The sequence below is a fragment of the Malaclemys terrapin genome, chromosome 19, assembly GCF_027887155.1.
Source record: "Malaclemys terrapin pileata isolate rMalTer1 chromosome 19, rMalTer1.hap1, whole genome shotgun sequence".
NCBI classification, from domain to species: domain Eukaryota; kingdom Metazoa; phylum Chordata; order Testudines; family Emydidae; genus Malaclemys; species Malaclemys terrapin.
The window spans coordinates 569,299-596,563 of record NC_071523.1 but is presented as its reverse complement, the minus strand read 5'-3'; the positions used below and the strand labels follow the sequence as shown (position 1 = coordinate 596,563).

At 48.1% G+C, this 27,265-nt stretch overlaps 1 protein-coding gene across 9 annotated transcripts in view; it reads left to right on the top strand.

Moving 5' to 3' along the window:
• Positions 1-27,265, top strand: part of EIF4G3 (eukaryotic translation initiation factor 4 gamma 3) — a 390,421-nt gene that overhangs the window by 193,849 nt on the left and 169,307 nt on the right. For all 9 annotated transcript variants that reach the window (XM_054008991.1, XM_054008989.1, XM_054008988.1 and 6 more), the window contains one exon: positions 242-364. In XM_054008991.1, coding sequence (XP_053864966.1) covers positions 242-364 — 123 coding nt within the window. The remainder of the gene's footprint in view (positions 1-241; positions 365-27,265) is intronic.

The window sequence follows — 27,265 nt, the reverse complement described above, 5'->3', positions numbered from 1 at the left end:
TGATAGTTATTCAGATAAGCTTCATTTCTTTGTGCCCACAGAATGCCATCTTAAATCAGAGCCATGTCAGTTTGCAATTATAGGTCTGATTTGTGTGGCATAGACGGATAGAGACTACACTGTATTTAATACTTAGTGTAATGGGAAATATATGACTGCATGCTTTCCTTCTCTGTATACTCCCTAGCATGGTGTCTACTGGGAATACGCATTTGAAGTATTTCTCTATTCAATTCTGTAGATCCGAATCCGGGATCCAAACCAGGGCGGCAAAGATATAACGGAAGAAATAATGTCTGGAGGAGGCAGCAGGAACCCTACGCCTCCCACTGTGAGACCCACCCCCACGCCTACCCCTCCTCAGGTAGTAAGATGATGAGCTCTGGTAATGTCAGCCTTTTGTCATTAATATCTGCTGAGCTTTGCTGTTTGCTATAGCCACTTTCTGTATTTTCCATTCACACTAGGTGCATCATCACCTCAGATATCTAAATGTTCCTTTCATAAATAGGACATTTAAGGGTTATTGTTAGCCAGTTCTTGGTAATTTTTTGACAAGCCCATATTCAGAGAAGAGTTGCTGTTACAGACTTCCTAACCAGCTTTTGCATGGCATTGTCAGGAGCTGTTTTTAAGCATTGTTACAGTAACTGCTTTGTTTCTAAAAGAAAGATCAAGGACAGGGTGGGTCCGCTGCTCAGTGGAGAAGATGAGCTGATAATGGAAGACAATAGGAAGGCAGACCTGCTCAATGCCAACTTTGCGTCAGTCTTTTCACAAAGAATAACATGTGACTGGATGACCAGTGAATTTACCATAGACAATATAGAGAAAGGGATGCAGATCGGGATAAGTAAAGGATACGTCAGAGATCTTCTGACCAATTTGAATGAATTCAAATCAGCGGGGCCTGATGCTATTCACCCGATGGTACTGAAGGGATTAGCTGAAGAAATCTCTGTGCCACTGGTAACAATATTTGCAAACTCATGCATGACAGGAGAGGTCCCGGAAGACTGGAGAAGGGCTAACATAGTGTCCATCTTTAAAAAGGGGGAAAAGGAGGAGCTGGGGAACTATAGACCAGTCAGCCTGACTTTGATATCTGGAAAGCTACTAGAAGAATGTATAAAACATTCCATTTGTGAATACCTGGAGGATTAAGGGGTAAGCTCTAGCAGCTAATATGGATTTACCAAGAACAAATCATGTCAAAACAGCTTGATTTCCTTCTTTGACAGAGTAACTGGTTTGGTGGATGGGGGAATGCGGTAGACATAATATACTTGGACTTCAGCAAGGCTTTTGACACAGTCCCACATGACATTCTGATAAATAAATTGGAGAAATTCAGGCTTGGCAGAACTACCATTAAGTGGATATATAATTGGTTAAACAACCACAAACAAAGAGTAACTATTCATGGAATGATGTCAGATTGGAGGGAGGTTCCACAGGGATCTGTTCTGGATTTGGTATTGTTTAAGATCTTTATTAATGACCTGGATGTAGGAATAGAGAGCATACTGATCAAATTGCAGATGCACAAAGCGGGGGGGGCGGGAAGGAGGAGGCGGGGGTTGGAGAATTGGGTTATAGATGGGGCCCTACCAAATTCTTGGCCATGAAAAACGCATCACAGACCATGAAATCTGGTCTTTTGTGTACTTTTACCCTGTACTATACAGATTTCACAGGGGAGACCAGCGTTTCTCAAACTGGGGGTCCTGACCCAAAAGGGAGTTGTGGGGGTGGAGGGTTGGAAGGTTATTGTAGGGGGGTCACAGTATTGCCACCCTTACTTCTGCAGTGTCTTCAGTGCTGGGTGGCCAGAGGGTGGCGGCTCTTAGCCAGGTGCCCAGCTCTGAAGGCAGCACCCCACCAGCAGCAGTGCAGAAATAAGGCCATACCATACCATGACATCCTTACTTCTGCGCTGCTGCAGGTAGTGGAACTGCCTTCAGAGCTGGGCTTCCGGCCAGCAGCTGCTGCTCTCCACCAGCCCAGCTCTGAAGGCAGTGCCGCCGCCAGCAGAGTGCAGAAGTAAGGGTGGCAATACCAAGACCCCCCCTACAATAACATTGTGACATTCCCCCCATACACACACACAATCTCCTTTTGGGTTAGGACACCTACAGTTTCAACACCATGAAATTTCAGATTTGAATATCTGAAATCATTAAATTTACAATTTTTAAAATCTTATGACCATGAAATTGACCAAAATGGACTGTGAATTTGGTAGGGCCCTAGTTTTAGACAACAAAATTAAACTCAACAAAGACAAATGTAAGGTGCTACACTTAGGGAAGAAAAACCAAATGTACCAATACAGAATGGGGTATAACTGGCTTGGCAGCAGCACTGCTGAGAAGGATCTGGGAGTTGTGGTGAATCACAACCTCAACATGAGTCAGCAATGGCATGCTGTTGCAAATAAAGCAAATGCAATTTTAGGATGCTGTGATGGGATCCTCGGGTGCAACCTGGGACTGTGGGACTGCAGTGCCTCCTTTTCTCACTATTCTGGGTAATCTGTCTCAATGCCTTACTGGTGGCAAGCAGCAAACCCCTCTAGGTGCTGTTACTACTCAGTGCAACCACATGTGGAGCCCCACACCCACCTAGATTGCATGAATGATCCCCGAGCCACTCATGAATCACAGAGAGAAAGGCACCAGCCAAATCTCCCCAGCTCCCAGCCTTGTACTTTAGGAATATACCGTCTTCCACTGCTCAAAACTTTCTTGAGCAATGCAAGTTTATTAATTGATTCACCACTTCATCAATAGAAAGTGGACATACACCAGCCTTTGTAACCTGAGCAGATTTACCAAGCATTTCAGTCAAACTCACTGGTAAGGATAAACATTAAAATAAGTGTATAGATTACAAAAAGATAGATTTAAGTGATTATAAGGGATAGGCAAAAAGTCAGAGTTAGTTATCAAAGAAAACAAAATAAACAAACAATCTAAATCTTAAATCTGTAAGACACTAGGCAATATGTCGATCAAGCGGTTTTCTTGGCCGTTTCTCAGATGTTACAGTTCATAATGCTCAGGTTTCACCCTTGAAACCTGGGCCAGTCTCCTCTGTTGGAGTTTCAGTCTTCTGAGTGTTCTTGTTGCTTGCAATGAAGAGGCGGGAGGAAGGAGAGGGGAGAGAAAAGGCGAAGCGTGGGGCCGCTGTGTTCTGTTTTATGCCCTTATTCCTTGTGCTTGGAGAACATATGTCCAGGCGTATCTGGTGGGCATTGCTGAGTCACCAGGCAAGCCTGAGCAATTCCCCTGGTGTGGCCTTGTGCAAGTGAGTCACTGAATTTTAACTCCCTTGCTGGAAAATGGCCGTGGATGGTTGTTTGACACCTGCCCACGCATTGGTTAGCTTCCTCATTCTTGTCTCTGGGGATCTAATATCTGGGCAGTTCCCCAGCTCACGGCATATTTTAATGACAGCCATACAGCACAATCTCATAATTTCATACACAACAATGATATACATATTTAGATGGAACAATGGCATTTAGGAGATCATAACCTTTCCCATGATACCTCACATGTCATGCTTTATTTGAAATATCACAATTTTATATAAATGATGAAAATGGCGCTCCCCCAAGGTATAGAGTGTCACAGATGCATTAACAGAGGCATTGCTTGCAAGCCATGGGTGGTGATGATAATGCTCTACTCGGTTCTGGTTAAGCCTCAGCTGGAGTACTGTGTCCAGTTTTGGTCACCAGTGCATAGAAAGGATGTGTAGAAACTGGAAAGGATCCAGAGGTGAGCGACAGAGATGATCAAAGAGCTGGAATGTAAGCCATATGAGCAATGGCTGAAGGAACTGGGTTTGTTTAATTTGGAAAAAAAGAGATTAAGGGGGGACATGATAGTGGTCTTCAAATACTTGAAAGGCCGCCATAAAAAAGATGGAGAAAAATTGTTCTATCTTGCCACAGAGTGCAGAACAAGAGGTAATGGGTGCTAACTACAGCATAACAGATTTAGATTAAACTTCTTAACTGTAAGAACAGTAGGAGATTGGAACAGACTGCCTAGCGCATTTTGGAAGCTCCTTCGCTGGAGGCTTTCAAAAGGAGGCTGGATAGCTACCTGTCTTGGATGGTTTAGACATAACAAATCCTTTATCCTGGCAGGGGGTTAGACTATATGACCCTTGCAGTCCCTTCTAACCCTATGATTCTACTGCATACAGGAGAATCTTCTATTTTTAATATAAAAATGTGACTATTCCACTGAAGCACTATAAAGGAGAGAAAAGTCCATATGGCACATTTATACTGAATTAATTTGTGCTGTCAGCTATGTGCTTTAATATAGCCTTGCAGTGTGACCAAGTTAACTTTCCTGTGGGAATCTTTATATAAGAATTTCCCGACTCCTATGTGCATATATTCTCAACCTTAAAATTACACTTTGTTGTTAATCAACGAAAAAGAATAAATATCCTAAACGGACCCTTCTCACAGCTCTCCTCTCTTGATTTCCCCAGTAAAAAGTCAGCTGTCCAGCTTCCAATTGCTCTACCCACTTGATTCTCCCTACCTTGATTTCATGTGAATAACCCACTGCCAGGGAGTGAAAATGACATTGATCTGATGTCCAGGTCTTGCTACATTCAGCTTCAAATCAGGGCCAGAAGAGAATTGCTAGACCAAATTTCAGAGTGGTAGCTGTGTTAGTCTGTATCAGCAAAAAGAACGAGGAGTACTTGTGGCACCTTAGAGACTTAACAAATTTATTTGGGCATAAGCTTCCGTGGGCTAAAACCCACTTCATCAGATGCATGCAGTGGAAAATACACCTAACTGGAATTGATATGAGCAATCACTTGAAGAAGAACCATTTTTTCATGTTCTCTATGTATCTGTGTATCTTCCTACTGTATTTTTCACTGCATGCATCTGATGAAGTGGGTTTTAGCCCACGAAAGCTTATGCCCAAATAAATTTGTTAGTCTCTAAGGTGCCACAAGTACTCCTGTTCTTTTTGTTAGACCAAAAACTCCCGGTAGCCCTGACATGTATTTGAAGTCCGTATTGTAATGAACTGCTATGGCTAGAGGTGTATTCTTTATACTGTTGAAAAATGACTTCCTTACCTTCACCTGCTCTCTTCCACATGTGCAACATACAGCTCTGAAGCATTGGGAGGGGATGCCTCCCTGCTCTCATGCTAACATCAATGTTGGGAAGAAAAGCTGATTCTCTTTTTTAGTGCTGACTCCAGTTTAGGGAATAGATCAGAGGCATAGCCTGACCATCTCTCTGTCAGAGGACCAAGTTTTCAATTTCTCTGAGCTGTCAGAAGCAACAGCTGCAGCCTCTCAATCTCTCCCTGCTTACTGGATCTCTCCTTGGGTGGCCAACTTATTGCTCATTTTGCTGGACCTGGTGGTCTGGTCCTCAGAGCATTCTGCATGTAGAATCTTTTCCTCTAGCTCATAGCTTTGCAGGAATACTGTAGACACCAGCTAAATAGCTTTGGAACTAATGCGGGGGGGGAGGGGGGACAACACAATATGCACACAAGTATATTTTGTAATGATATTCCCATAGAACAAACAAAGAGATGCTGATACTGTTAGTGATTATTTCACTTCTTGTTGTCTAAGAGACATTGATGCTGCTTTGTTGATTATGTTGCTTCACCAGGAAGTGTGACCCAGCTAATGAGTTGCATGGACCATGGATTCTGGAAAGAGGCATTGTAGCACTTAGGTTATTATCTTATACTGTCAGGTCACTTTGCTGCATTGAATCAGCTCCTGCTAGACATAGGGAATCAGCTTTACTAATTGCATGTTATCTAAAAATAGGTCTTTCCCTAAATAGATTTATTGAAAGCATGGTATAAGGAGTTGTCTAGATGAGGGTTTCTTAACCCGCAAGTCAGGACCCAAAATTGGTTCACCAGAATGTTTCAAAGAGTTGTGTGGCAACAGGGCTGTAACCAGGGTAGGGTGAGTGGGGCAGCCGCCCAAGGTGCAAAGTTGAGGGAGGGCGGTGGGGAGGTATGGAAAAATGACGAAAAAAACGGTAGGGGGCAGAGCCCTGCAGAAGGCATGGTATTGCCATCCTTCTGCGCTGGTGCTGCCTTCACTGCTTTCCAGCTCTTTTTTTTCCTCTGGCCGCCCAGCTCTGAAGGCAGTGCTGCCGCCAACATAAGCACATAAGTAAGGGAGGCAATACCAGGCATAATACAGTATGGTGGCTGCTCCAGGCACTGCAATCTCTGAGGTCCCAGCACCACTCATATTTGGCCCAGCCATCATGATGGGCCAGGTAGGCCGAATTTCAGTGAGTGGCATTGCAACCTCATGAAGGCAACCTTCACTCTCACAAATTTGGCCAGTTAGAGGGGCAGGACCAAACCTGAGTGGTGCCTCAACCCTGGAGGTTGCAATGCCCGGAGCGGAGAGCCAAGTCGAGCCAGCTCCACAACACAGGACCTGAAGGAGCTGCCACTGTGGTATGAGTGCTGGGCAGGACATAATTCTCTGGGTGACAGGACCCAACCAAAACCACTCCTGGGCCTCCACCCTCTGGCTATTTACTGGATCGCAACAGGCCATGAACATTTATAAATGAGTCCTGAGCCCAAAAAGGTTAAGAACCACTAGCAAGTTTTTTAAATTTTAAAAAGAAGCCATTTTTGTTGATCAAAAAAAGCCTCTGAAAAATTTCATTAAGTGAAAATGCACCTTTTCTGTAGGTTTGAATTATTCAGGAAAGGCCATATTTACCAAATTCTCAAAAACACCTTTGGGCTGATAACAAACATGAGAAATTTCAACCAAAAGGGTAATTTTTCACACCAAGTTAAGTGGCTGAAGACATAGATTCACAAGAGATGTAGCTCTCATCCAAAGTACAGGTATCACTGCCCATGTGCTTTTGCACCTTCCCTGCTTTTTATATCTCCTGTCCTCAAGGCATTGTCTCATCGCAGTCAACATCACTGACTAAAGAAGATATAGAAGGGATGCTCTTCAATTAACGCATGTTGGGGAAGAGTCAACATGGTTTTTGTAAAAGGAAATTATTTCTCATCTACTAGAATTTTTTGAGGGGGTCAACAAGCATGTGGCAAGGGTGATCCGGTGGATATAGTATACCTAGATTTTCAGAAAGCTTTTGACAAGGTCCCTTACCAAAGGCTTTTAGGCAAATTAAACTGTCATGGGATAAGAGGGGAGGTCCTCTCATGGATCAGTAACTGGTTAAAAGATAGGAAACAAAGAGTACGAATAAAAGGTTAGTTTTCAGAACGGACAAAGGTAAATAGTGATGTCTCCTCAGGGGTCTGTACTGTGACCAATACTGTTCAACATATTCATAAATGATCTGGGAAAACGGTTACATAATGAAGTGGCAAAATTTGCAGATGATACTAAACTACTCAAAATAGTTAAGCCCAAAGCAAACTGCGAAAAGTTACAAAGGGATCTCACAAAACTGGGTGACTGGGCAATAAAATGGCAGATGAAATTCAGTGTTGATAAATGCGAAGTAATACACATTGGAAAAAATAATCTCAACTATATATGTAAAATGTTGGGGTCTAAATTTGCTGTTACCATTCAAGAAAGAGATCTTGGAGTCATTGTGGATAGTTCTTTGAAAACATCCACTGAATGTGCATTGGCAGTCAAAAAAGCTAACCAAATGTTGGGAATCATTAGGAAAAGGATAGATAATAAGACAGAAAATATCATATTACTTTTATATAAATCCATGGTATGCCCACATCTTGAATACTGCATGCAGATGTGGTCGCTCCAGCTCAAAAAATATATATTGGAATTGGAAAAAGTTCAGAAAAGGGCAACAAAAATGATTAGGGGTATGGAACAGCTTCCATATGTGGAGGGATTAATAAAACTGGGACTTTTCAGCCTGAAAAAGAGATGACTAAGTGGGGATGTGATAGAGGTCTATAAAATCATGACTGGTGTGGAGAAAATAAACAAGGAAGTGTTATTTACTCCTCATAACACAAGAACAAGGGGTCACCAAATGAAATTAATAGGCAGCAGGTTTAAAGCAAACAAAGGGAACTATTTTTCACACAACGCACGGTCACCCTGTGGAACTCCTTGCCAGAGCATGTTGTGACGGCCAAGAGAATAATAGGGTTCAAAAAAGAACTAGATAAGTTTCTGGAGGATAGGTCCATCAATGGCTATTAGCCAGGATGGGCAGGGATGGTGTCGCTAGCCTCTGTTTGACGGAAACTAGCAATGTGGGATAGGGGGTGGATCACTTGATGACTACCTGCTCTGCTCATTCTCTCTGAAGCAGCTGGCATTGGCCACTGTCAGAAGACAGGCCGCTGAGCTAGATGGACCTTTGGTCTGACCCGATATGGCCATATTATGTTCTTATGTGTTTCTTTATTACTCCCAAAGGAAGTCCAGTTCAATGATGTGAGGCACCACCTGTAGATGAATATGTTTCCTGCATAGAACTCTCAATCCCTGCTGATCCAGGGAGTAAGAGACCATACTGGGACCTAGTCCTAAGACTCTCATAGCACCGCAAATTGTTATAGCTAGCTCACTATAGCTGACCCAAATTGGGAAAATCCCATTCCCTCTAACAATTCTTATTCTAAAAATGCCAATACTTATTGTAAGCAATAACAGACCCCCAACTATACAAAAGATTCTGTAATACTCCACGTATCTGTAGCACTTTTAATTCCAAAAGTTTTAATTCCGTAAAATACTTCACAAACTGAGCTCTAAGTAGTTCTTACAATTTAAAGCCAGATTAAAGGGAGGGAGCGTATTGCTCCAGAGGAAGGTCGCTGTAGTTATGACCAGAAGTAGGCATAATACATCCAGGACTACTATGGGGAGCACATTCACCAGCAATAGTTACTACGGGTATGTCTACACTACGGGATTAATCCGAATTTATATAATTCAAATTTTGGAAACAGATTGTATAAAGTCGAATGTATGCGGCCACACTAAGCACATTAATTTGGTGGTGTACATCCATGTACCAGGGCTAGCGTCGATTTCTGGAGCATTGCACTGTGGGTAGCTATCCCATAGTTCCCACAGTCTCCTCCACCCATTGGAATTCTGGGTTGAGATCCCAATGCCTGATGGGGCCAAAAACATTGTCGCGGGTGGTTCTGGGTATATCCTCCCCCCTCTCCAGGGAAGCAACGGCAGACAACCATTTCGTGCCTTTTTCCTGGGTGAACAGTGCAGACGCCATACCACGGCAAGCATGGAGCCCACTCAGCTCAAGGCAGCAGTCATGAACATTGTAAACACCTCGCGCGTTATCGTGCAGTTTATGCTGAACCAGAACCTGCAAAACCAGGCGGCGAGGAGTAGGCTATGGCAGCGCGGCGGCGAGAGTGATGAGGATATGGACGTGGAATTCTATCAAACCGTGGGACCCGGTGCTTTGGAGATCATGCTGTTAATGGGGCAGGTTATAGCCATGGAATGCCGATTCTGGGCCCGGGAAACAAGCATAGACTGGTGGAACTGCATAGTGTTGCAGGTGTGGGACGTTTCCCAGTGGCTGCGAAACTTTCGCATGCGTAAGGGCACTTTCTTGGAACTTTGTGACTTGCTTTCCCCTGCCCTGAAGCGCCAGAATACCAAGATGAGAGCAGCCTTCACAGTTGAGAAGCTAGTGGTGATAGCCCTGTGGAAGCTTGCCACGCCAGACAGCTACCGGTCAGTCGGGAATCAATTTGGAGTGGGCAAATCTACTGTGGGGGCTGCTGTGATGCAAATAGCCAAAGCAATCACTGAGGTGCTGCTCTGAAAGGTAGTGACTCTGGGAAATGTACAGGTCATAGTGGATGGCTTTGCTGCAATGGGATTCCCTAACTGGTGGGGCGATAGATGGAACCCATATCTCTGTCTTGGCACCGGAGCACCAGGGTACCCAGTACATAAACCGCAAGGGGTACTTTTCAATGGTGCTGCAAGCACTTGTGGATCACAAGGGATGTTTCACCAACATCAATGTGGGCTGGCCGGGAAGGGTTCATGACGCTCGCGTCTCAGGAACACTAATCTGTTTAAACGGCTGCAGCAAGAAACTTACTTCCCAGACCAGAAAATAACCGTTGGGGATGTTGAAATGCCAATAGTTATTCTTGGGGACCCAGCCTACCCCTTAATGCCATGGCTCATGAAGCCATACACAGGCAGCCTGGACAGGAGTCAGGAGCTGTTCAACTACAGGCTGAGCAAGTGCAGAATGGTGGTAGAATGTGCATTTGGCCGTTTAAAAGGTCGTTGGCGATCGTTACTGACTCGCTCAGACCTCAGCCAAAGAAATCTCCCCATTGTTATTTCTGCTTGCTGTGTGCTCCACAATTTCTGTGAAAGTAAGGGGGAGACCTTTATGGCGGGGTGGGAGGCTGAGGCAAATCGCCTGGCTGCTGATTACACGCAGCCAGACACCAGGGCGATTAGAAGAGCACACCAGGAAGCGCTGTGCATCAGAGAAGCTTTGAAAACCAGTTTCATGACTGGCCAGGCTACAGTGTGAAATTTCTGTTTGTTTCTCCTTCATGAAAACCCGCCCCCTTTATTGACTCATTCTCTGTAAGGAACCCACCCTCCCCCTTCCCCCAGCTTGCTTTCAAAGGAAATAAAGTCACTATCGTTTAAAAATCATGTATTCTTTATTAATTGATTATAAATATAGGGAGAGAACCGACAAGGTAATCTGGGTGAGGTTTGGGAGGAGGATAGGAGGGAAGTAAAAGGCCATTGAAAAAATTCAATATAATGACAGCCTTTTTGTTGGGCTGTCCACTGCGGTGGAGTGGGAGGATGCACGGAGCCTCCTCCCCCCCCCACCCCCTGCGTTCTTACACGTCTGGGTGAGGAGGAAATGGAGGGGGGAGGGAGGTTATACAGCGGCTGCAGCTGCAGTCTGTTATCCTGCTGCCGTTCCTGAAGCTCCACCAGACGCCGGAGCATGTCCGTTTGATCACGCAGCAGCCCCAGTGTGCAGCCTGCCACCTCTCATCTCGAGCGTCCCTCATGACCTCACATTCACTGGCATCTTTCCTAAATTTAGATACCGTGTCCTTCCACTCATTCAAATGAGCTCTTTCATTGTGGGTGCATTCCATTATTTCCATGAACATATTGTCTCGCGTCCTCTTTCTCCGCCGCCTTATCTGAGATAGCCTTCGGGATGGAGGAGGGAGGCTTGAAAAATTTGCAGCTGCTGGAGGGAGGGGATTGAAAAAAAGGAGAGAAGATTTTAAAATGATACATTTTACAGAACAATGCTTATACTCTTTCATGGTGAACAATACTATTCACATTACATAGCACATGTGATTTCAGTACAAGGTCGCATTTTCCATCTTAATATTGAGTGCCTGTGGCTTTGGTGTTAGAGATCACAGACGCAGGTCCAGGCAACAGAATTCAGCTTGCATGGGGCCATGGTAAGCCATTGTCTTTCAGCTTCTGCGCCCTCCTTTCCCACATACCAAGCAAAGCCCGTTGACTGCTGCGGTTTTCCTGTTAACCTTCAGCAGCAGAAAACAAACTAACCCCTCTCCCCATTCAATTCTCTGGGATGATCGCTGTACCCCTACCCCCACCGCGTGGCTGGTAACAGGGAAGATCCCTGCTAGCCAAACGCGAAAAGCTCAGGGCCAGTTTCTCTCCCCCCCCACCCCCACTTGGATAACTGCAGGGAAGGATTTCTTTTCAGCCACAGGCAAACAGCCCAGTAGGAACGGCCACCTCTGTCCCCTTAATTAAATTCCCGTATTTCAACCAGGTTACCATGAGCGATATCACTCTCCTGAGGATACACAGCGAGCTAAAGAACGGATGTTGCTTGAATGCCAGCAAACACCGGGACCATACGCTGCCAGGCTTTGTCATGCAATGATACCAGATTACTTGATGCAAGCATGGCGTGGTCAAGTGTCCTACCATGGAGGACGGAATAAGGCTGCACTGCCCAGAAACCTTGTGGCAAGGCTTTTGAAATACCTCCAGGAGAGCTTCATGGAGATGTCCCTGGAGGATTTCCGCTCCATCCCCAGACACGTTAACAAACTTTTCCAGTAGCTGTACTGGCCGTGAATGCATCCCAAGTCCTCAGGGCAAAGCAATCATTAAAAAACGCTTGCTTTTAAAACAAGTTTTATTTCTTCTTCGAGTGCTTGCTCATATCCATTCCATTAGGTGTGTGCGCGCCGCGTGCATGATCGTCGGAAGATTTTCTACCCTAGCAACACCGGCGGGTTGGCTGTGGAGCCCCCTAGAGTGGCGCCTTCATGGCGCTGAATATATACCCCAGCCGACCCGGCGCCCCCTCAGTTCCTTCTTACCGCCCCTGACGGTCGTTGGAACTGTGGAGCGCGGCATAGCTGTTCTCCACTCTCCCTAGCTTAGTTAGTTATTCGCAGTTTTAGTTATAGTTATAGTCATAGTTCTAGTGTTTATAGTTAAATAGTTAAATAGTTTTAAAAGTTGTTCTAGTTATTATAGTAGTTCAGGGGATTAAGGGGGTCGTCTCCCCCTTTCTCCCCCGGCCGCGGGCCCGGGCTCATGCCCAACGCTCCCGGCTTCAAGCAGTGCGCCTCCTGCGCTAAGCCTATGCCCACGAGCGACCCGCACGACTCCTGTCTGAAGTGCCTGGGAGAGTCCCATCAAACAGATAAGTGCAAGATCTGTAAGGCCTTCAGACCAAGGACCAAGAAAGAGCGGGACTTTCGGCTCCGGCAACTCCTGATGGAGGCGGCACTTAGTCCGGACGCTCCCTCTACAAGTCAGGCCCCGGCACCTAGCGCCTCGGTGCGCAGTGCCCCGGCGGCACCGGCCATGCCGACCACGCGAGTGGCGTCGGACAAGCCTCCCCGGCACCGGACCTCGTCGGCACCGCAAGCACAGCAAGTGCCTCGACGCCGGTCATTATCCCCGGGGCATAAAAAAGCCCATAAGAAGGGGGCCTCCGTGCCGAAGACGCCGGCTCCCCCAGTGCCGGGGGTAGAGCCGAGTCCGCCGGTGGAGCACCGGAAACAGGTGCCTCCAGCACTGTCGACTCCGGCGCCGAGGCCGTTGAGTCCGGTGCAGATAGCGTCTCCACCGAGACCGGCGGTGATACAGTGCCTCCCGTCGACTCCAGAGACCTTCGCGGCGGCGAGAGACTTGATAGCTCTCACGGAGCCGGCACCGCCTCAACCACCGGCACCGACGGCACCGTTGACTCGCCCGGTCCAGTCGAGGGGGAAACCTGCCTTGATGCGCCCTCCATCGCAAGGGCTGGAACCTCGGCACCGGTCCAGGTCCCGAAGCAGGTCCCCACGCCGCTCGCAGTCCCGGCGCCGAATATCACCTCGGCACCGGTCGTACTCGCGGCCAAGATCTTTGTCGCGGCACCGCTCTACGTCTCGGCACCGCTATGATCGTCGGCACCGATCAACGTCGAGACGTAGTTCTCGGCACCGCTACGGTCGACGCTCGACGTCGAGAGGCCGCTCCCGGCACCGGGCATACTCCAGGTCCTCGTCGAGGTCCAGATCCGGCTCCCGGCACCGACGAGGTCATCGGCACCGATCGCGGTCCCGGCACCGTTCGCCGGCACCGCGTAGAGATAGATCATCTCCGGACCGGCACCGTGCGGCACCGCAGCCCACGGGAATCGTTTCGTCAATCTCGGCACCGCCATGGCCATCAAGATCGGTGTCTCGCTCCTCGGAGGACCTGTCGAGATCGGCATACCCCCCTCAAGGGCAAGCCGAGGAACAGGACTTGGGCCATTGGCAGCAGATAACAGAGGACCATTCTCATGGCCCATCTCACTGGTCGTTTTGGACCCCGTGGGCGTACCACCAGGAGCAAGGGGCTCCAATACCCTCGACCTCTCGCTCGGGTCACTCCGTTAGAAGGGCCCCGGAGTCCACCATCTTTCGGCCTCCGCCAGGGGGCATGGAGGCTTCCGTGTCCGCGTCACCCGACGCCCTGGACCCAAGCACAGGTGATGCTCCGGCCCAGGAACAGGGGGACCAGGACCCTCCCTTGGATCCTGTACCACCGGAGGCATCTTCCTCTTCCTCTCCGGATGAGGCAGTGGCGGGCACATCATGCACAGGTCCACCTCCAATAGATCTTCGGGCTCACCAGGATCTCCTGCGTAGGATGGCCCGCAATATGGACCTGCAGGCGGAGGAGATAGTGGAGGTGCAGGACCCTATCGTGAATATCCTCGGAGCGGATGCCCTATCGAGGGTGGCGTTACCCCTGATCCGCAGGATACAGGCCAATGCAGCTACGATATGGCAAACTCCTGCCTCTATCCCACCCACAGCGAGAGGGGTGGAAAGGAAATACTTTGTCCCGTCTAAAGACTACGGGTACTTGTATACCCACCCCCAACCGTGTTCACTGGTGGTGGCATCAGTGAACGCAAGAGAGCGCCACGGTCAGCAGGCTGCAGCGCCTAAATCAAAGGAAGCTAAGCGGCTCGATTTGTTTGGCCGTAAAGTTTACTCAGCCGGAGGGCTGCAACTTAGAGCGGCGAACCAGCAGGCGCTCCTGAGCCGCTACAACTTTAACTCCTGGAACTCTATGGGGAAGTTTAAGGAGTTGGTTCCCCAAGAGTCCAGGGAGGAGTTTGGAGCCATGGTAGAGGAGGGTAAGAAGGTGGCTCGGACCTCCTTACAGACCGCCTTAGACATAGCGGACTCTGCTGCGAGAACCCTGGCATCAGGTATCGCTATGCGGAGGATCTCCTGGCTCCAGGTTTCGGGTTTGCCTCAGGAACTGCAGCAAACCCTGCAGGATCTGCCCTTCGAAGGACAAGGGTTGTTTTCAGAAAAGACGGACTCTCGCCTGCAGAGCCTCAAAGACTCCAGGACAATCATGCGTTCCCTGGGGATGCATGTTGCGGGCCCTCAGCGCAGGCCATTTAGGCCGCAGCCTCAGCGCTTCTACCCCCCCCCGCCTCGTCAGAGACAGGACTCGGCCCGGAGGCGAGGGCGAGGTGGTAGAAGAAGGTGGACCGGCCCTCAACCCGGCCAGAACCAGGGGCCACCTAGACCACCTTCAGGCCCCAGGCAGAACTTTTGAAGGTGCGGTCGAGGACGGCGCCCCAGTCATCCCCCAGGATCCAGCCCCCTCCTTTCGGGATCGCCTCTCCCACTTCCACCGTGCTTGGTCCCTTATAACTTCGGACCGTTGGGTCCTCCGCACGGTGGAGAGGGGATACGCTATCCAGTTTTCTTCTATCCCCCCCTCCCACCCCCCTTCCCCGTCCCTCTTCAGGGACCCTTCTCACGAGCAACTTCTTATACAGGAGGTTTCTACGCTCCTGGCCATGGGGGCCACAGAGGAGGTTCCGATAGAGTTAAGGGGCAGGGGATTTTATTCCCGTTACTTCCTGATCCCCAAGTCCAAAGGAGGTCTGCGGCCCATCTTGGACTTGCGCGGACTCAACAAATTCGTAGTAAAGTTGAAGTTCCGCATGGTCTCTTTGGGGGCCATTATCCCTTCCCTCGATCCTGGAGACTGGTTCGCCGCCCTCGACATGAAAGACGCATATTTTCACATCACAATTTACCCACCTCACAGACGCTTCCTGCGATTCGTGGTAAACATGGTGCACTACCAATTTGCAGTCCTTCCCTTCGGCCTATCCTCGGCCCCAAGGGTGTTCACGAAATGTATGGCTGTCGTGGCAGCGTACCTTCGTCGAAAAGGGATACAGGTGTTCCCGTACCTAGACGACTGGCTGGTACGCGGTCGCACCAAGAAGCAAGTTCAAGCTCACGTCCACATAATAGTGCACACATTCAACGAGTTGGGCATCCTCCTCAACAAGGACAAATCCACTCTAGAACCTACCCAGAGAATAGAATTCATCGGCGCAGTTCTAGACTCCAGACGTGCACAAGCCATCCTGCCAGACAACCGCTTTGGCACCATCAAGAACCTCATTCAAGGGCTCAAGGCCTTCCCAACTACCACGGTGAGGTCGTGCCTTACCCTGCTGGGTCACATGGCTTCCTGCACGTACGTAACCAGGTATGCCAGACTTCGGCTTCGCCCACTTCAAACCTGGGTGTCATCGGTATACCGCCCACATCGGGACAGCCTGAACATGGTGGTCACGGTCCCGAACTCGGTCCTGACCTCCCTCACCTGGTGGCTAGATCACAATGTGGTTTGCGAGGGGATGCCATTTCACGCCCCACAACCCTCTCTGCACCTGGTCACAGACGCATCATCGCCGGGTTGGGGTGCCCATCTCAACGAACACCATACCCAGGGCCTGTGGACTGCACCCCAGCTAGCCCTGCACATCAATGTTCGGGAACTGATGGCGGTGCGCCTGGCGTGCCAGGCATTTCTCAATCTCCTACGTGGCCGCTGTGTGTTAGTTCTCATCGACAACACCACGGCCATGTTTTACATCAACAGGCAAGGAGGAGCACGTTCGTCGACTCTATGCCAAAAGGCGATTCGCCTATGGGACTTCTGCATCGCCCACTCAATCCATCTCACGGCATCGTTCCTCCCTGGAGTCCAGAACACTTTAGCGGACCGACTCAGCAGGTCCTTTCAGACGCACGAGTGGTCTATCCGTCCGGACATCATATATTCCGTTTTCCAGAAGTGGGGGTTTCCCCAGGTAGACCTGTTTGCATCTCGAGCCAACAGAAAGTGCCACGTGTTCTGTTCCCTACAAGGACGAGCTCCGGGCTCTCTCTCGGATGCGTTTCTCCTCCCTTGGAAAGACCACCTGTTTTATGCCTTCCCTCCATTTCCTCTGGTCCACAGGGTGCTGCTCAAATTACGCAGAGACCAGGCACAAGTAATTCTGGTCGCTCCAGCGTGGCCGAGACAACACTGGTACACCACACTGTTAGAGCTCTCGGTTCGGACACCGATCCCGCTCCCATTATGTCCAGATCTCATCTCTCAGGACCACGGCCGACTGCGTCACCCCGACCTGCAATCGCTCCACCTCACGGCGTGGTTGCTCCATGGTTCACCCAGGCAGAGCAACAATGCTCGCACTCTGTCCAACAGATTCTGCTGAGCAGTAGGAAGCCTTCAACACGGACCACGTACCTGGCCAAGTGGAAGCGGTTCTCCTGTTGGTGCGAACAACGAGCCACGTCCCCGTTGCAGGCACCCATTCCTCTCATTTTGGAATATCTCCTCTCCCTAAAACAGCAGGGGTTGGCGATATCTTCAATTAGAGTTCACCTGGCCGCTATATCGGCCTTTCACCCAGGGGAACTCGCGTCCTCGGTATTCTCTAACCCGATGGTCGTTAGGTTCCTCAAGGGCTTAGACCGGATGTACCCACAACAACGTCAGCCCGTCCCGACGTGGGACCTCAACCTGGTTCTCTCCAAGCTCACAGGTCCTCCATTCGAGCCACTGGCCACCTGTTCACTTCTGTACCTATCCTGGAAGACAGCCTTCCTCGTAGCCATCACCTCAGCAAGGCGTGTTTCTGAACTCAGGGCGCTTACATCTGAGCCCCCTTACACAGTTTTTCATAAGGATAAAGTGCAGCTTCGTCCACATCCTGCCTTTCTCCCTAAGGTGGTTTCTCCTTTTCATATCAACCAGGATATATTTCTCCCGGTCTTTCATCCTAAACCACATGCCACTCGCCAGGATCAACGTTTGCATTCCCTGGACGTACGCAGGGCCCTGGCCTTCTATATTGACCGCACAAAGCACTTTAGAAAGACGACGCAACTCTTCGTTGCAGTGGCCGACCGAATGAAAGGCTCACCGGTCTCCTCACAACGCCTATCCTCCTGGATTACGTCTTGCATCCGGACTTGCTATGACCTGGCAGGTGTCTCAGCACCGCACCTCACCGCTCACTCCACGAGGGCCCAAGCTTCCTCGACTGCTTTCCTGGCACATGTTCCGATCCAGGACATTTGTAGAGCGGCGGTTTGGTCATCAGTCCACACATTTACAGCTCACTATGCACTAGTGCAGCAGTCCAGAGACGATGCTGCTTTCGGATCAGCGGTTTTGCACACAGCAATGTCTCACTCCGACCCCACCACCTAAGTTGGGCTTGGGAGTCACCTAATGGAATGGATATGAGCAAGCACTCGAAGAAGAAAAGACGGTTACTCACCGTTGTAACTGTTGTTCTTCGAGATGTGTTGCTCATATCCATTCCAAACCCGCCCCCCGTCCCCACTGTCGGAGTAGCCGGTAAGAAGGAACTGAGGGGGCGCCGGGTCGGCTGGGGTATATATTCAGCGCCATGAAGGCGCCACTCTAGGGGGCTCCACAGCCGACCCGCCGGTGTTGCTAGGGTAGAAAATCTTCCGACGATCGTGCACGCGGCGCGCACACACCTAATGGAATGGATATGAGCAACACATCTCGAAGAACAACAGTTACAACGGTGAGTAACCGTCTTATTTTAAAAGGTAAACTCACCTGAGGTCCCTTCCATGGGGTCATGGTCTTGGATACTGGGTTGGGAGGGTACTTCAGTCAGTCTGAGAAAAAGATCCTGGCTGTTGGGGAGAACGGAGTGCTGTGTGCTCTCTGCAAGCTCGTCCTCCTCCTCCTCCTCTTTCCCGTCCGCAGAATCCTCAGGTGTAGCTGATGAGATTATCCCCGCCTCGGAATCCACGGTAAGAGGTGGGGTAGTGGTGGCGGCCCCCCCTAGAACTGCATGCAGCTCGGCGTAGAAGCGGCATGTCCACGGCTCTGACCCGGAGCGACCGTTTGCCTCCTTTGTTTTTTGATAGGCTTGTCTGAGCTCCTTGACTTTCACGCGGCACTGATCTGAGTCTCTATTGTGGCCTCTCTCCATCATGCCCTTGGAGATTTTTTCAAAAGTTTTGGCATTTCGTCTTTTCAAACGAAGTTCTGCTAGCACTGAATCCTCTCCCCATATAGCGATCAGATCCAGTACCTCCCGTACGGTCCATGCTGGTGCTCTTTTTCGATTATCGACCTGCATGGTTACCTGTGCTGATGAGCTATCTGTGGTCACCTGTGCTCTCCACGCTGGGCAAACAGGAAATAAAATTCAAATGTTCGCGGGGCTTTTCCTGTCTACCTGGCCAGTGCATCCGAGTTCAGATTGCTGTCCAGAGCGGTCACAATGGTGCACTGTGGGGTAGCTCCCGGAGGCCAATACCATCGAATTGCGGCCACACTAACCCTAATTCAAAATGACAATATCGATTTTGGCGCTACTCCGCTCGTCGGGGTGGAGTACAGAAATCGATTTTAAGAGCCCTTTATTTCGAAATAAATGGCTTCGTTGTGTGGACGGGTGCAGAGTTAATTCGATTTAATGCTGCTAAATCCGAATTAAAGTCATAGTGTAGACCAGGCCTACATCTCTCCCAGAGATGTACACTGCATCCTTCCCCTGTGCTGCAGAAGTTCTGCCTCCTTCATGAGTGTGGCGAGAGGCTTCCTACGCTTACTAAGGACATGTCTACATGACAAACTTTTATCGACGTAATTTACGTCGACATAAAGCTGACGCAGTTAGTGCATTGGTTGTACATGTGCATACTTGGCTCCTTGCATCGAAGCTGCACATACTCACCAGGAGTCCTCCTGGAGGAGGTCAGATTGCTGTGGGACATAGCGAGAACCAATTCAATGTTGTTGTTCAAGGAGCAGCTGCAATTGATGGAGTGCCAATTCTGGGGCCGAGAAATGAGCACTAACTGGTGGGATTGCATCATAATGCAGGCTTGGGATGATGAGCTGAACTTTCAGATTCACTCCTGGATCTGTGTGCTGGGCTTGCTCCCATGCAGAGACACCAGAATGAGAACTGCACTGACAGCGGAGAAGTGAGTTGTGATTATACTGTGGAAATTTGCAATGCTAGTCAGTGGGAAATCATCTTGGAGTTGGAAAATCCAGTGTGGGGCCTGTTGTCATGTAAGTATGCAGGGCCATTAATCATCTCCTGCCATGCAGGACTGACTTCCAGCATGTGCAGGACATATTGGATGGATTTGCAGCAGCGGGCTTCCCGAACTGTGATGGAGCAACAGATGGCATGCATATTCCTATTTTCGCACCTGACCACCCTGCCACAGAGTACATCAACAGAAAAGGCTACATGACAGGTGAATGTGCTTTTGGTAGATGGAAGAGGGTCTGTTGGTGTTTACTCAAAAGATTGAATCTCAGTGAGAAATGTATCCCAATGGTTATAATCACCTGCTGTGTCCTGCATAATGTTTATGAAGCAAAGGGGGAAAAGTTGCCACCAGGGTGGAGGGTGGAGGTGGAACAGCTGTTTGCTGTGTTTGGACAGCCAGATACAAGAGCTATCTGAAGAGCTCAGTGTGGAGCTATATGGCTCAGGGAGACTTTGAAAGAGCACTTTAACAGCGAACCACAGTAATGCGTTGTAGCATACTGTGCTCTACCTGGTCCTGCAGTTTGAGGGCCTGTTAGGAATTGCGCAGTGCTTGATGCAGATCTATGAATATTACACTGACAATGCACCTATTCATTTTGTGGTGCTTGCTATACATTTATGATTATAACACTGTCACTGAGCCTATGAGTTGGGTCACAGTGTACAATAACAAGTAAGTGGGTGCTTTCATTTCTGCCAGACATTCTGCAGCATATGTTGGGAACGAATAAAGATGAATTATTTTCCAAAGAATAGAGTTGTATTGAGTCAAAAATTTTGTGAAAGTTAAAAGGAAATACATGAAAAATTAAATAAATTTATGGAACAAAGCTTAAAAATGGTGAAAGAACATTTATATCCATTTTAGTTACCCATCCATCAACTGTGGCTCTCTCAGGTCAGTGAATGTGAAGCTGCGGTTGTCCCTATTATTCCCCAGTGTGGAGTGATGGGGGGTAGGGATGTGGCACCTGATGCTATGTGCTTAACAAAACAAGGAGCAATTGTCTCAAGTTGCAGTGGGGGAGGTCTAGGTTGGATATTAGGAAACACTATTTCACTAGGAGGGTGGTGAAGCACTGGAATGGGTTCCCTAGGGAGGTGGTGGAATCTCCATCCTTAGAGGTTTTTAAGGCCCAGCTTGACAAAGCCCTGGCTGGGATGATTTAGTTGGGGTTGGTCTTGCTTTGAGAAGGGGGTTGGACTAGATGACCTCCTGAGGTCTCTTCCAACTCTAATCTTCTATGATTCTATGTGGAATGTAGGGAGGTGCTATATGGGAGTTCTCCATGGACTGTAAAGGGAGGCGATCCCAGGTTTATTGACCCTGTAAGTCTGGAAGAGTTTGCAGCATCTGTTTGCTGCTGGTGCATTTCCCTATCCTTTTTCTACTGGGACTCTTGGGTCTTTCTCCTAGTTGCTCTTTCCTTCTCCACACCGTCTGCAATATTCATCCTCCCAGGCCTTCTGCTCACTGGCTTGCAGGATATCACTGAACATGTGATCTTAAGTCCTCTTCTTTTTCCTCCTTAACTGGCTCAGGCGTTCCATGGGTTCCAGGGGCAGCAGCCATAGATAAAACACCCAGAGGTATCATTGTCGGTATAGTCACAACAGAAAGCAAACGTTGATACAGAACTCCCTTCTCTTGCTTTCCTAAAGTTTTAAACGAGACATGCTGATTGAGTCTTCTGCTTTGGAGTGCTTGTGCACAGCACCAGCCATGGTGAGTATGGCCCTCCAGGGATGAGGGAAATGAGGAGGGAATTGATCAATTGCATGAAACTGTGTATAGGGCAATGGCAATGAATACTGGTACCATTTTCCACAGGGGGTGGGGATTTTAGCTGATATCTCATTCTTGAGGGACAGAAAGCATAGCTGCTGCTGGTGTCCCGAATCCGCCCAGGCCTTTATGCCACTAGCCTGTTGACTACAATGATGCCTGCTGAAGTTATCTCCAACTGGTGTGGGAAAGTGACTTAATGTGGAGGGAAAAATAAGGCTGCCATTCCTAGAAACCTTCAGGAGAGGATTGCAGAGGACCTCCATGAAAGTTTCATCAAGATATCTCAGAAGAGCTCAAGGGACGACATCTCTGTGTACGTAAACAAAGTGGTCCGCATGCCCCCCCCACACACACACCACTTTACAGGCTGAGGAGGAGATGGAGCAGGATGGGGGACGTTATACCAGGGGGTATAATGAAATACCAGGGGGTATATCTGCTTGAAAAGCAGATAACTCTATCTCTCTTGTGGACCGCTACCTCTTGTAGTATGAGTAAATGAATGATAAGTTAGTAGCTGTGTCCTGCTAAGTTGGGGCACCATCACTGTAATGGGAAGTAAATTTACACATTTACCCAGGGTTCCTTCCCCTGTATCAGGCTTGCCTGTGCTCGACTGCCAGGATTGACTTAACTGCAGAGGAGTCTCAAACAGGTCTTGGCTCACAGCATAGCTGGACCTCCTGGTATAATGTCCCCCATCCTGCTCCTCCTCCTGCTCCACCTCATCCTTGCTGTTCACACCAGGGACATGTGACTCGGGCTTCTCGGTGGTATCCACGGTGGTGTGCAGGGTGATGGTCGGGTCTTTGCCAAATATGACATGCAGCTCTTTGTAAAACCGGCAGCACTGAATTGACTTTTGGTCTCCCTGGCCTTCTGATATGCTTGCCATGGTTCCTTTGCTTTCACGACGCACTGCTACCGATCCCTCTCCTACCCATTCTGCATCCCCTATGAAGTCCGCTTGAAGATGTCCATGTTTCTACAGCTGGTCTGTAGCTGTGCTTGCATAGCCTCTTCTACCCACAGGCCTAGGAGATTCAATATCTCCTGTCTACTCTAGGCTGAAGTGCGTCTTGAACATGTAGCCAGCATGATCAGCTGGGCAGTTGCATGTAACAGTGGAGAGCTGCTAGATGTGCTCGCCAAGCTGGACAATCAGGAAAAGGCATTTCAAAAATTCTCAAAGTTTTAAAAGCAGGGCTTCCAGTCTCCATGGCCCCAGGAGTTCACAATTGTGACCAGAGCAGTCAACGTTGGGCATTGTGGGACAGCTGCCCAGAAGACTGTTATGGTTGACATAGGAAGTGCAGTGTCTACATTCGTGCTGTGTTGTCCTCAGTACATTGACCATGGCTCAACGCCCGCTCAAGGAGTTAGTGTTATTATGTTGACATAATGGATAGCTTATGTCAGTGGGAGACACATTTAAGTGTAGACACATGCACAACTAGGTCGACGCAAGGTGGCTTATGTTGACCTAACTTTGTAGTATAGACCAGGCCTAAGTGGACCTACATTGGGGAAAATAAATTTGGTCCTGGATATGTAGGAATCACATTGCTGAATTTCAGCAATGTCTAAGACAGCACTGCAACTGTTTACCCATTGTTGCGATACTAGATCGGGGAGGGCTGAGGTTTTTTACCCACGAAAGCTTATGCCCAAATAAATCTGTTAGTCTTTAAGGTGCCACCGGACTCCTTGTTGTTTTTGTGGATACAGAGTAACACGGCTACCCCCTGATACTTTCTTCCCAGAAGTGCCACTGACTTGATGTGCAATCTTGGCCAAGTCGCTTCCCCTCTTCGTACCTCCATTTCCTCATCTGTGATATGGGGATACTACAATTGGTGCATCTTGTGACTTGTGAGGTTTAATTAGTTTGTCTAATTCTTTTAAAACGCTTTAAGGTTTTTGGATAAAAGATACTATTCAAGAGCAAGTATTATTATATATATATATATATATATATATATATATATATTATGTTTCTGACAGGTAATTAAGACTTTTCATTTACCAGCCAAAAACCCCACACTTCCAATAATGAAATACAAACTAACACAGGCTGAGGCATATGTTCAGTACAGACTTCTAAGCAGGGATCTAGTTTTCTGGGTTAAAAAACCCAATATTCTCCAATAAAAAAAATAAAAATCCCTGATATTCCACAATTAAAATGAAATGCTGAACTTTAATTTCCCTAACGACAATATATATATATGGGTATCAGCTGAACATAATGTTTTATTGGTATATTTACAATTTTTAAGCAACTTTGATGCTTACCAGTGCCATCAATCAAAATAAAATAAAATTAATAGAATTGCAATTTGTATTTCTTACATCTACCAAATACTTCTATGTCTGTATTCTATATTTTCAGAAAAAAAAAAATTTAAATACACGAAAACCCTGGAATGATCCAGTCACAGTGCATTGTTTCTTTATTGTTGTTGATTGCCCTACTGTTTCAGCCTCTTGTTTTTGTTTCTTTTCATTCAGTTTATGTTTAGCGCTTTCCATGTGTTCTACAACTGTCTGCCTTTGAATGTAATCTACAGCCTTGCTGCGTACAGAACAGCACACTACTATCAGCGTGAAATTTGTCATAAAATCATAGAATATTAGGGTTGGACGAGACCTCAGGAGGTCATCTAGTCCAACCCCCTGCTCAAAGCAGGACCAATTCCCAACTAAATCATCCCAGCCAGGGCTTTGTCAAGCCGGGCCTTAAAAACCTCTAAAGATGGAGATTCCACCACCTCCCTAGGGAACCCATTCCAGTGCTTCACCACCCTCCTAGTGAAATAGTGTTTCCTAATATCCAACTTAGACCTCCCTCACTGCAACTTGAGACCATTGCTTCTTGTTCTGACATCTGCCACCACTGAGAACAGCCTAGCTCCATCCTCTTTGGAACTCCTCTTCAGGTAGTTGAAGGCTGCTATCAAATCCCCCCTCACTCTTCTCTTCTACAGACTAAATAACCCCAGGTCTCTCAGCCTCTCCTCGTAAATCATGTGCCCCAGCCCCCTAATCATTTTCATTGCCCTCCGCTGGACTCTCTCCAATTTGTTCATATCCCTTCTGTAGTGGGGGGACCAAAACTGGACACAATACTCCAGGTGTGGCCTCATCGGTGCCGAATAGAGGGGAATAATCACTTCCCTTGATCTGCTGGCAATGCTTCTACTAATACAGCCCAATATGCTGTTGGCATTCTTGGCAACAAGGCCACACTGCTGACTCATATCCAGCTTCTCATCCACTACAATTCCCAGGTCCTTTTCTGCAGAACTGCTGCTTAGCCGGTCGGTCCCCAGCCTGTAGCACTACATAGGATTCTTCCTTCCTAAGTGCAGGACTCTGCACTTATCCTTTTTGTACCTCATCAGCTTTCTTTTGGCCCAATTCTCCAATTTGTCTATGTCACTCTGGACCCTATCCCTACCCTCCAGTGTATCTACCTCTCCCCCCAGCTTAGTGTCATCTGCGAACTTGCTGAGGGTGCAATTCATCCCATCACCCAGATCATTAATAAAGATGTTGAACAAAACCGGCCCCAGGACTGACCCCTGGGGCACTCCGCTTGATACTGGTTGCCTGGTGACATGGCCTTTAGGGGTGATTTTTAAAGTTTTTGTCATCTTTTCATAACTTTAATTACTCACGTCTGGAGGCTGAAGTGAAATTTGAGATGGATTATATATCATTGAGTAGGGTTACCATATTTTATGCCTCCCAAAGGAGGACACTCCACGGGGCCCCGGCCCCGCCCCAACTCCGCCCCCTCCCCAAAGTCCGAGCCCCCGGCCCGGCCCCGCCGGCGCCCCCGAGCCCCCGGCTGAGCCCCCGGCCCGGCCCCGGCGGAGCCCCCGAGCCCCTGGCCTGGCCCCGGTGGAGCCCCGGAGCCCCTGGCCCGGCCCCGCGGGCCCGGCCCTGGAGCCCCCGGCCCGGCACCGCACCGCGGGCCCGGCCCCGGAGCCCCCGGCCCCGCCGGCCCGGCCCGGCCCCCGAGCCCCCGGCCCAACCCCCGAGCACCCGCACCGCCGGCCAGCATGTCCCGATTTTCCCGGACATGTCCGGCTTTTTGGGCTTTCCCCCTGGACGGGGATTTGGAGCCCAAAAAGCCGGACATGTCCGGGAAAATCCGGACGTATGGTAACCCTATCATTGAGTAACCTCTATACGCCGGAAATGAAAATCAACTACAAGTGTGGGAGGTCGTGTGCATTGAATAGATGACACTGGGACTTTCAGTAAAATTTAGTTAATATATGTTTTAATTTTTTCACAAAATGTAAAAGCTCAAGATTCTCTGTAAAAGCACAAATTCTGCGTTTTTCCGCGGCAAACGGATTTCTAGGATCCCTGCTTATAAGGAACAGCACCCTTTACTGAACCAAAAACACCCTGGGTTTTCCTAGAGAGTCTCTCATCCAAATGGTGACCAAACCTTCTTGCCTTGTATGTTTGCTAGGACAACCACCAAAGGTGGAAGGTAATTGCATTGAGAAGTTCTTTCACCATCATAAGTCATAACAGTCATACTTGAGTAGTTTACTGCTAGATCCCCTTTGAAAATATTGCATTTTCAAGCTGTTCACCTTATGAGGATGATTTATTTTAATATAATTATTTTTGTTTTATATTCTATGCATCCGAAGAAGTGGGCTGTAGCCCACGAAAGCTTATGCTCAAATAAATTTGTTAGTCTCCAAGGTGCCACAAGTACTCCTGTTCTTTTTGCGGATACAAACTAACACAGCTGCTACTCTGAAACCTATTTTTATGTATATATTTACATTGTTTTAATTCCCACAATGTGCTTTCCAACCCTCTAAAAAAACATGGTTCCTTCCTAATCCAAATCATTCACAGATTTTATAAATGTCTTGTCCTTCTCCAGTCTCATTTGGTTCCTGTCGCTTCTGGTCCCATTCTCCCTACTATTTTTCTACATAGATTTTTTTTTTTTCAAAAAATGAAGCTGGTAATCCAGGCAGACAGTGAGGAAAGCATTACTGAAACCAGTTAATCTGTAAAATGTCTTTTATTTGGCTTCATTCAGGCCTGGCTGTAGTATAAATATAGTTCTTCACCCAGGGCCTAGCGAGCTTTGTCAATTTCATTTCTGGAAAACTTAACTGTTCCCAAGAAACTACTAGCTCCCCTTTGCATTATATCTGTTTACCAGTCTGCCTTTTTTAACAGTAATTTCTTATTGCTTGTTTCTGCTTTTGAGTTTGAATGATAGGTGTGTATAATGTAATATTTAGAAGGGCATTAGTTTCTTCTTCAATAATGGTCAGACATGGCAACCAAAAATTGATATTTGCTGAATTTTTTTAAGCGTACACCTCAAATATAAAAAGCAACAGAGGGTCCTGTGGCACCTTTAAGACTAACAGAAGTATTGGGAGCATAAGCTTTCGTGGGTAAGAACCTCACTTCGCAAGAGGATAAATGTGAGTCACTACGCAAGAGGATAAATGGACACAAGTCAGATATCAGGAATGGCAATATACAAAAAGAGG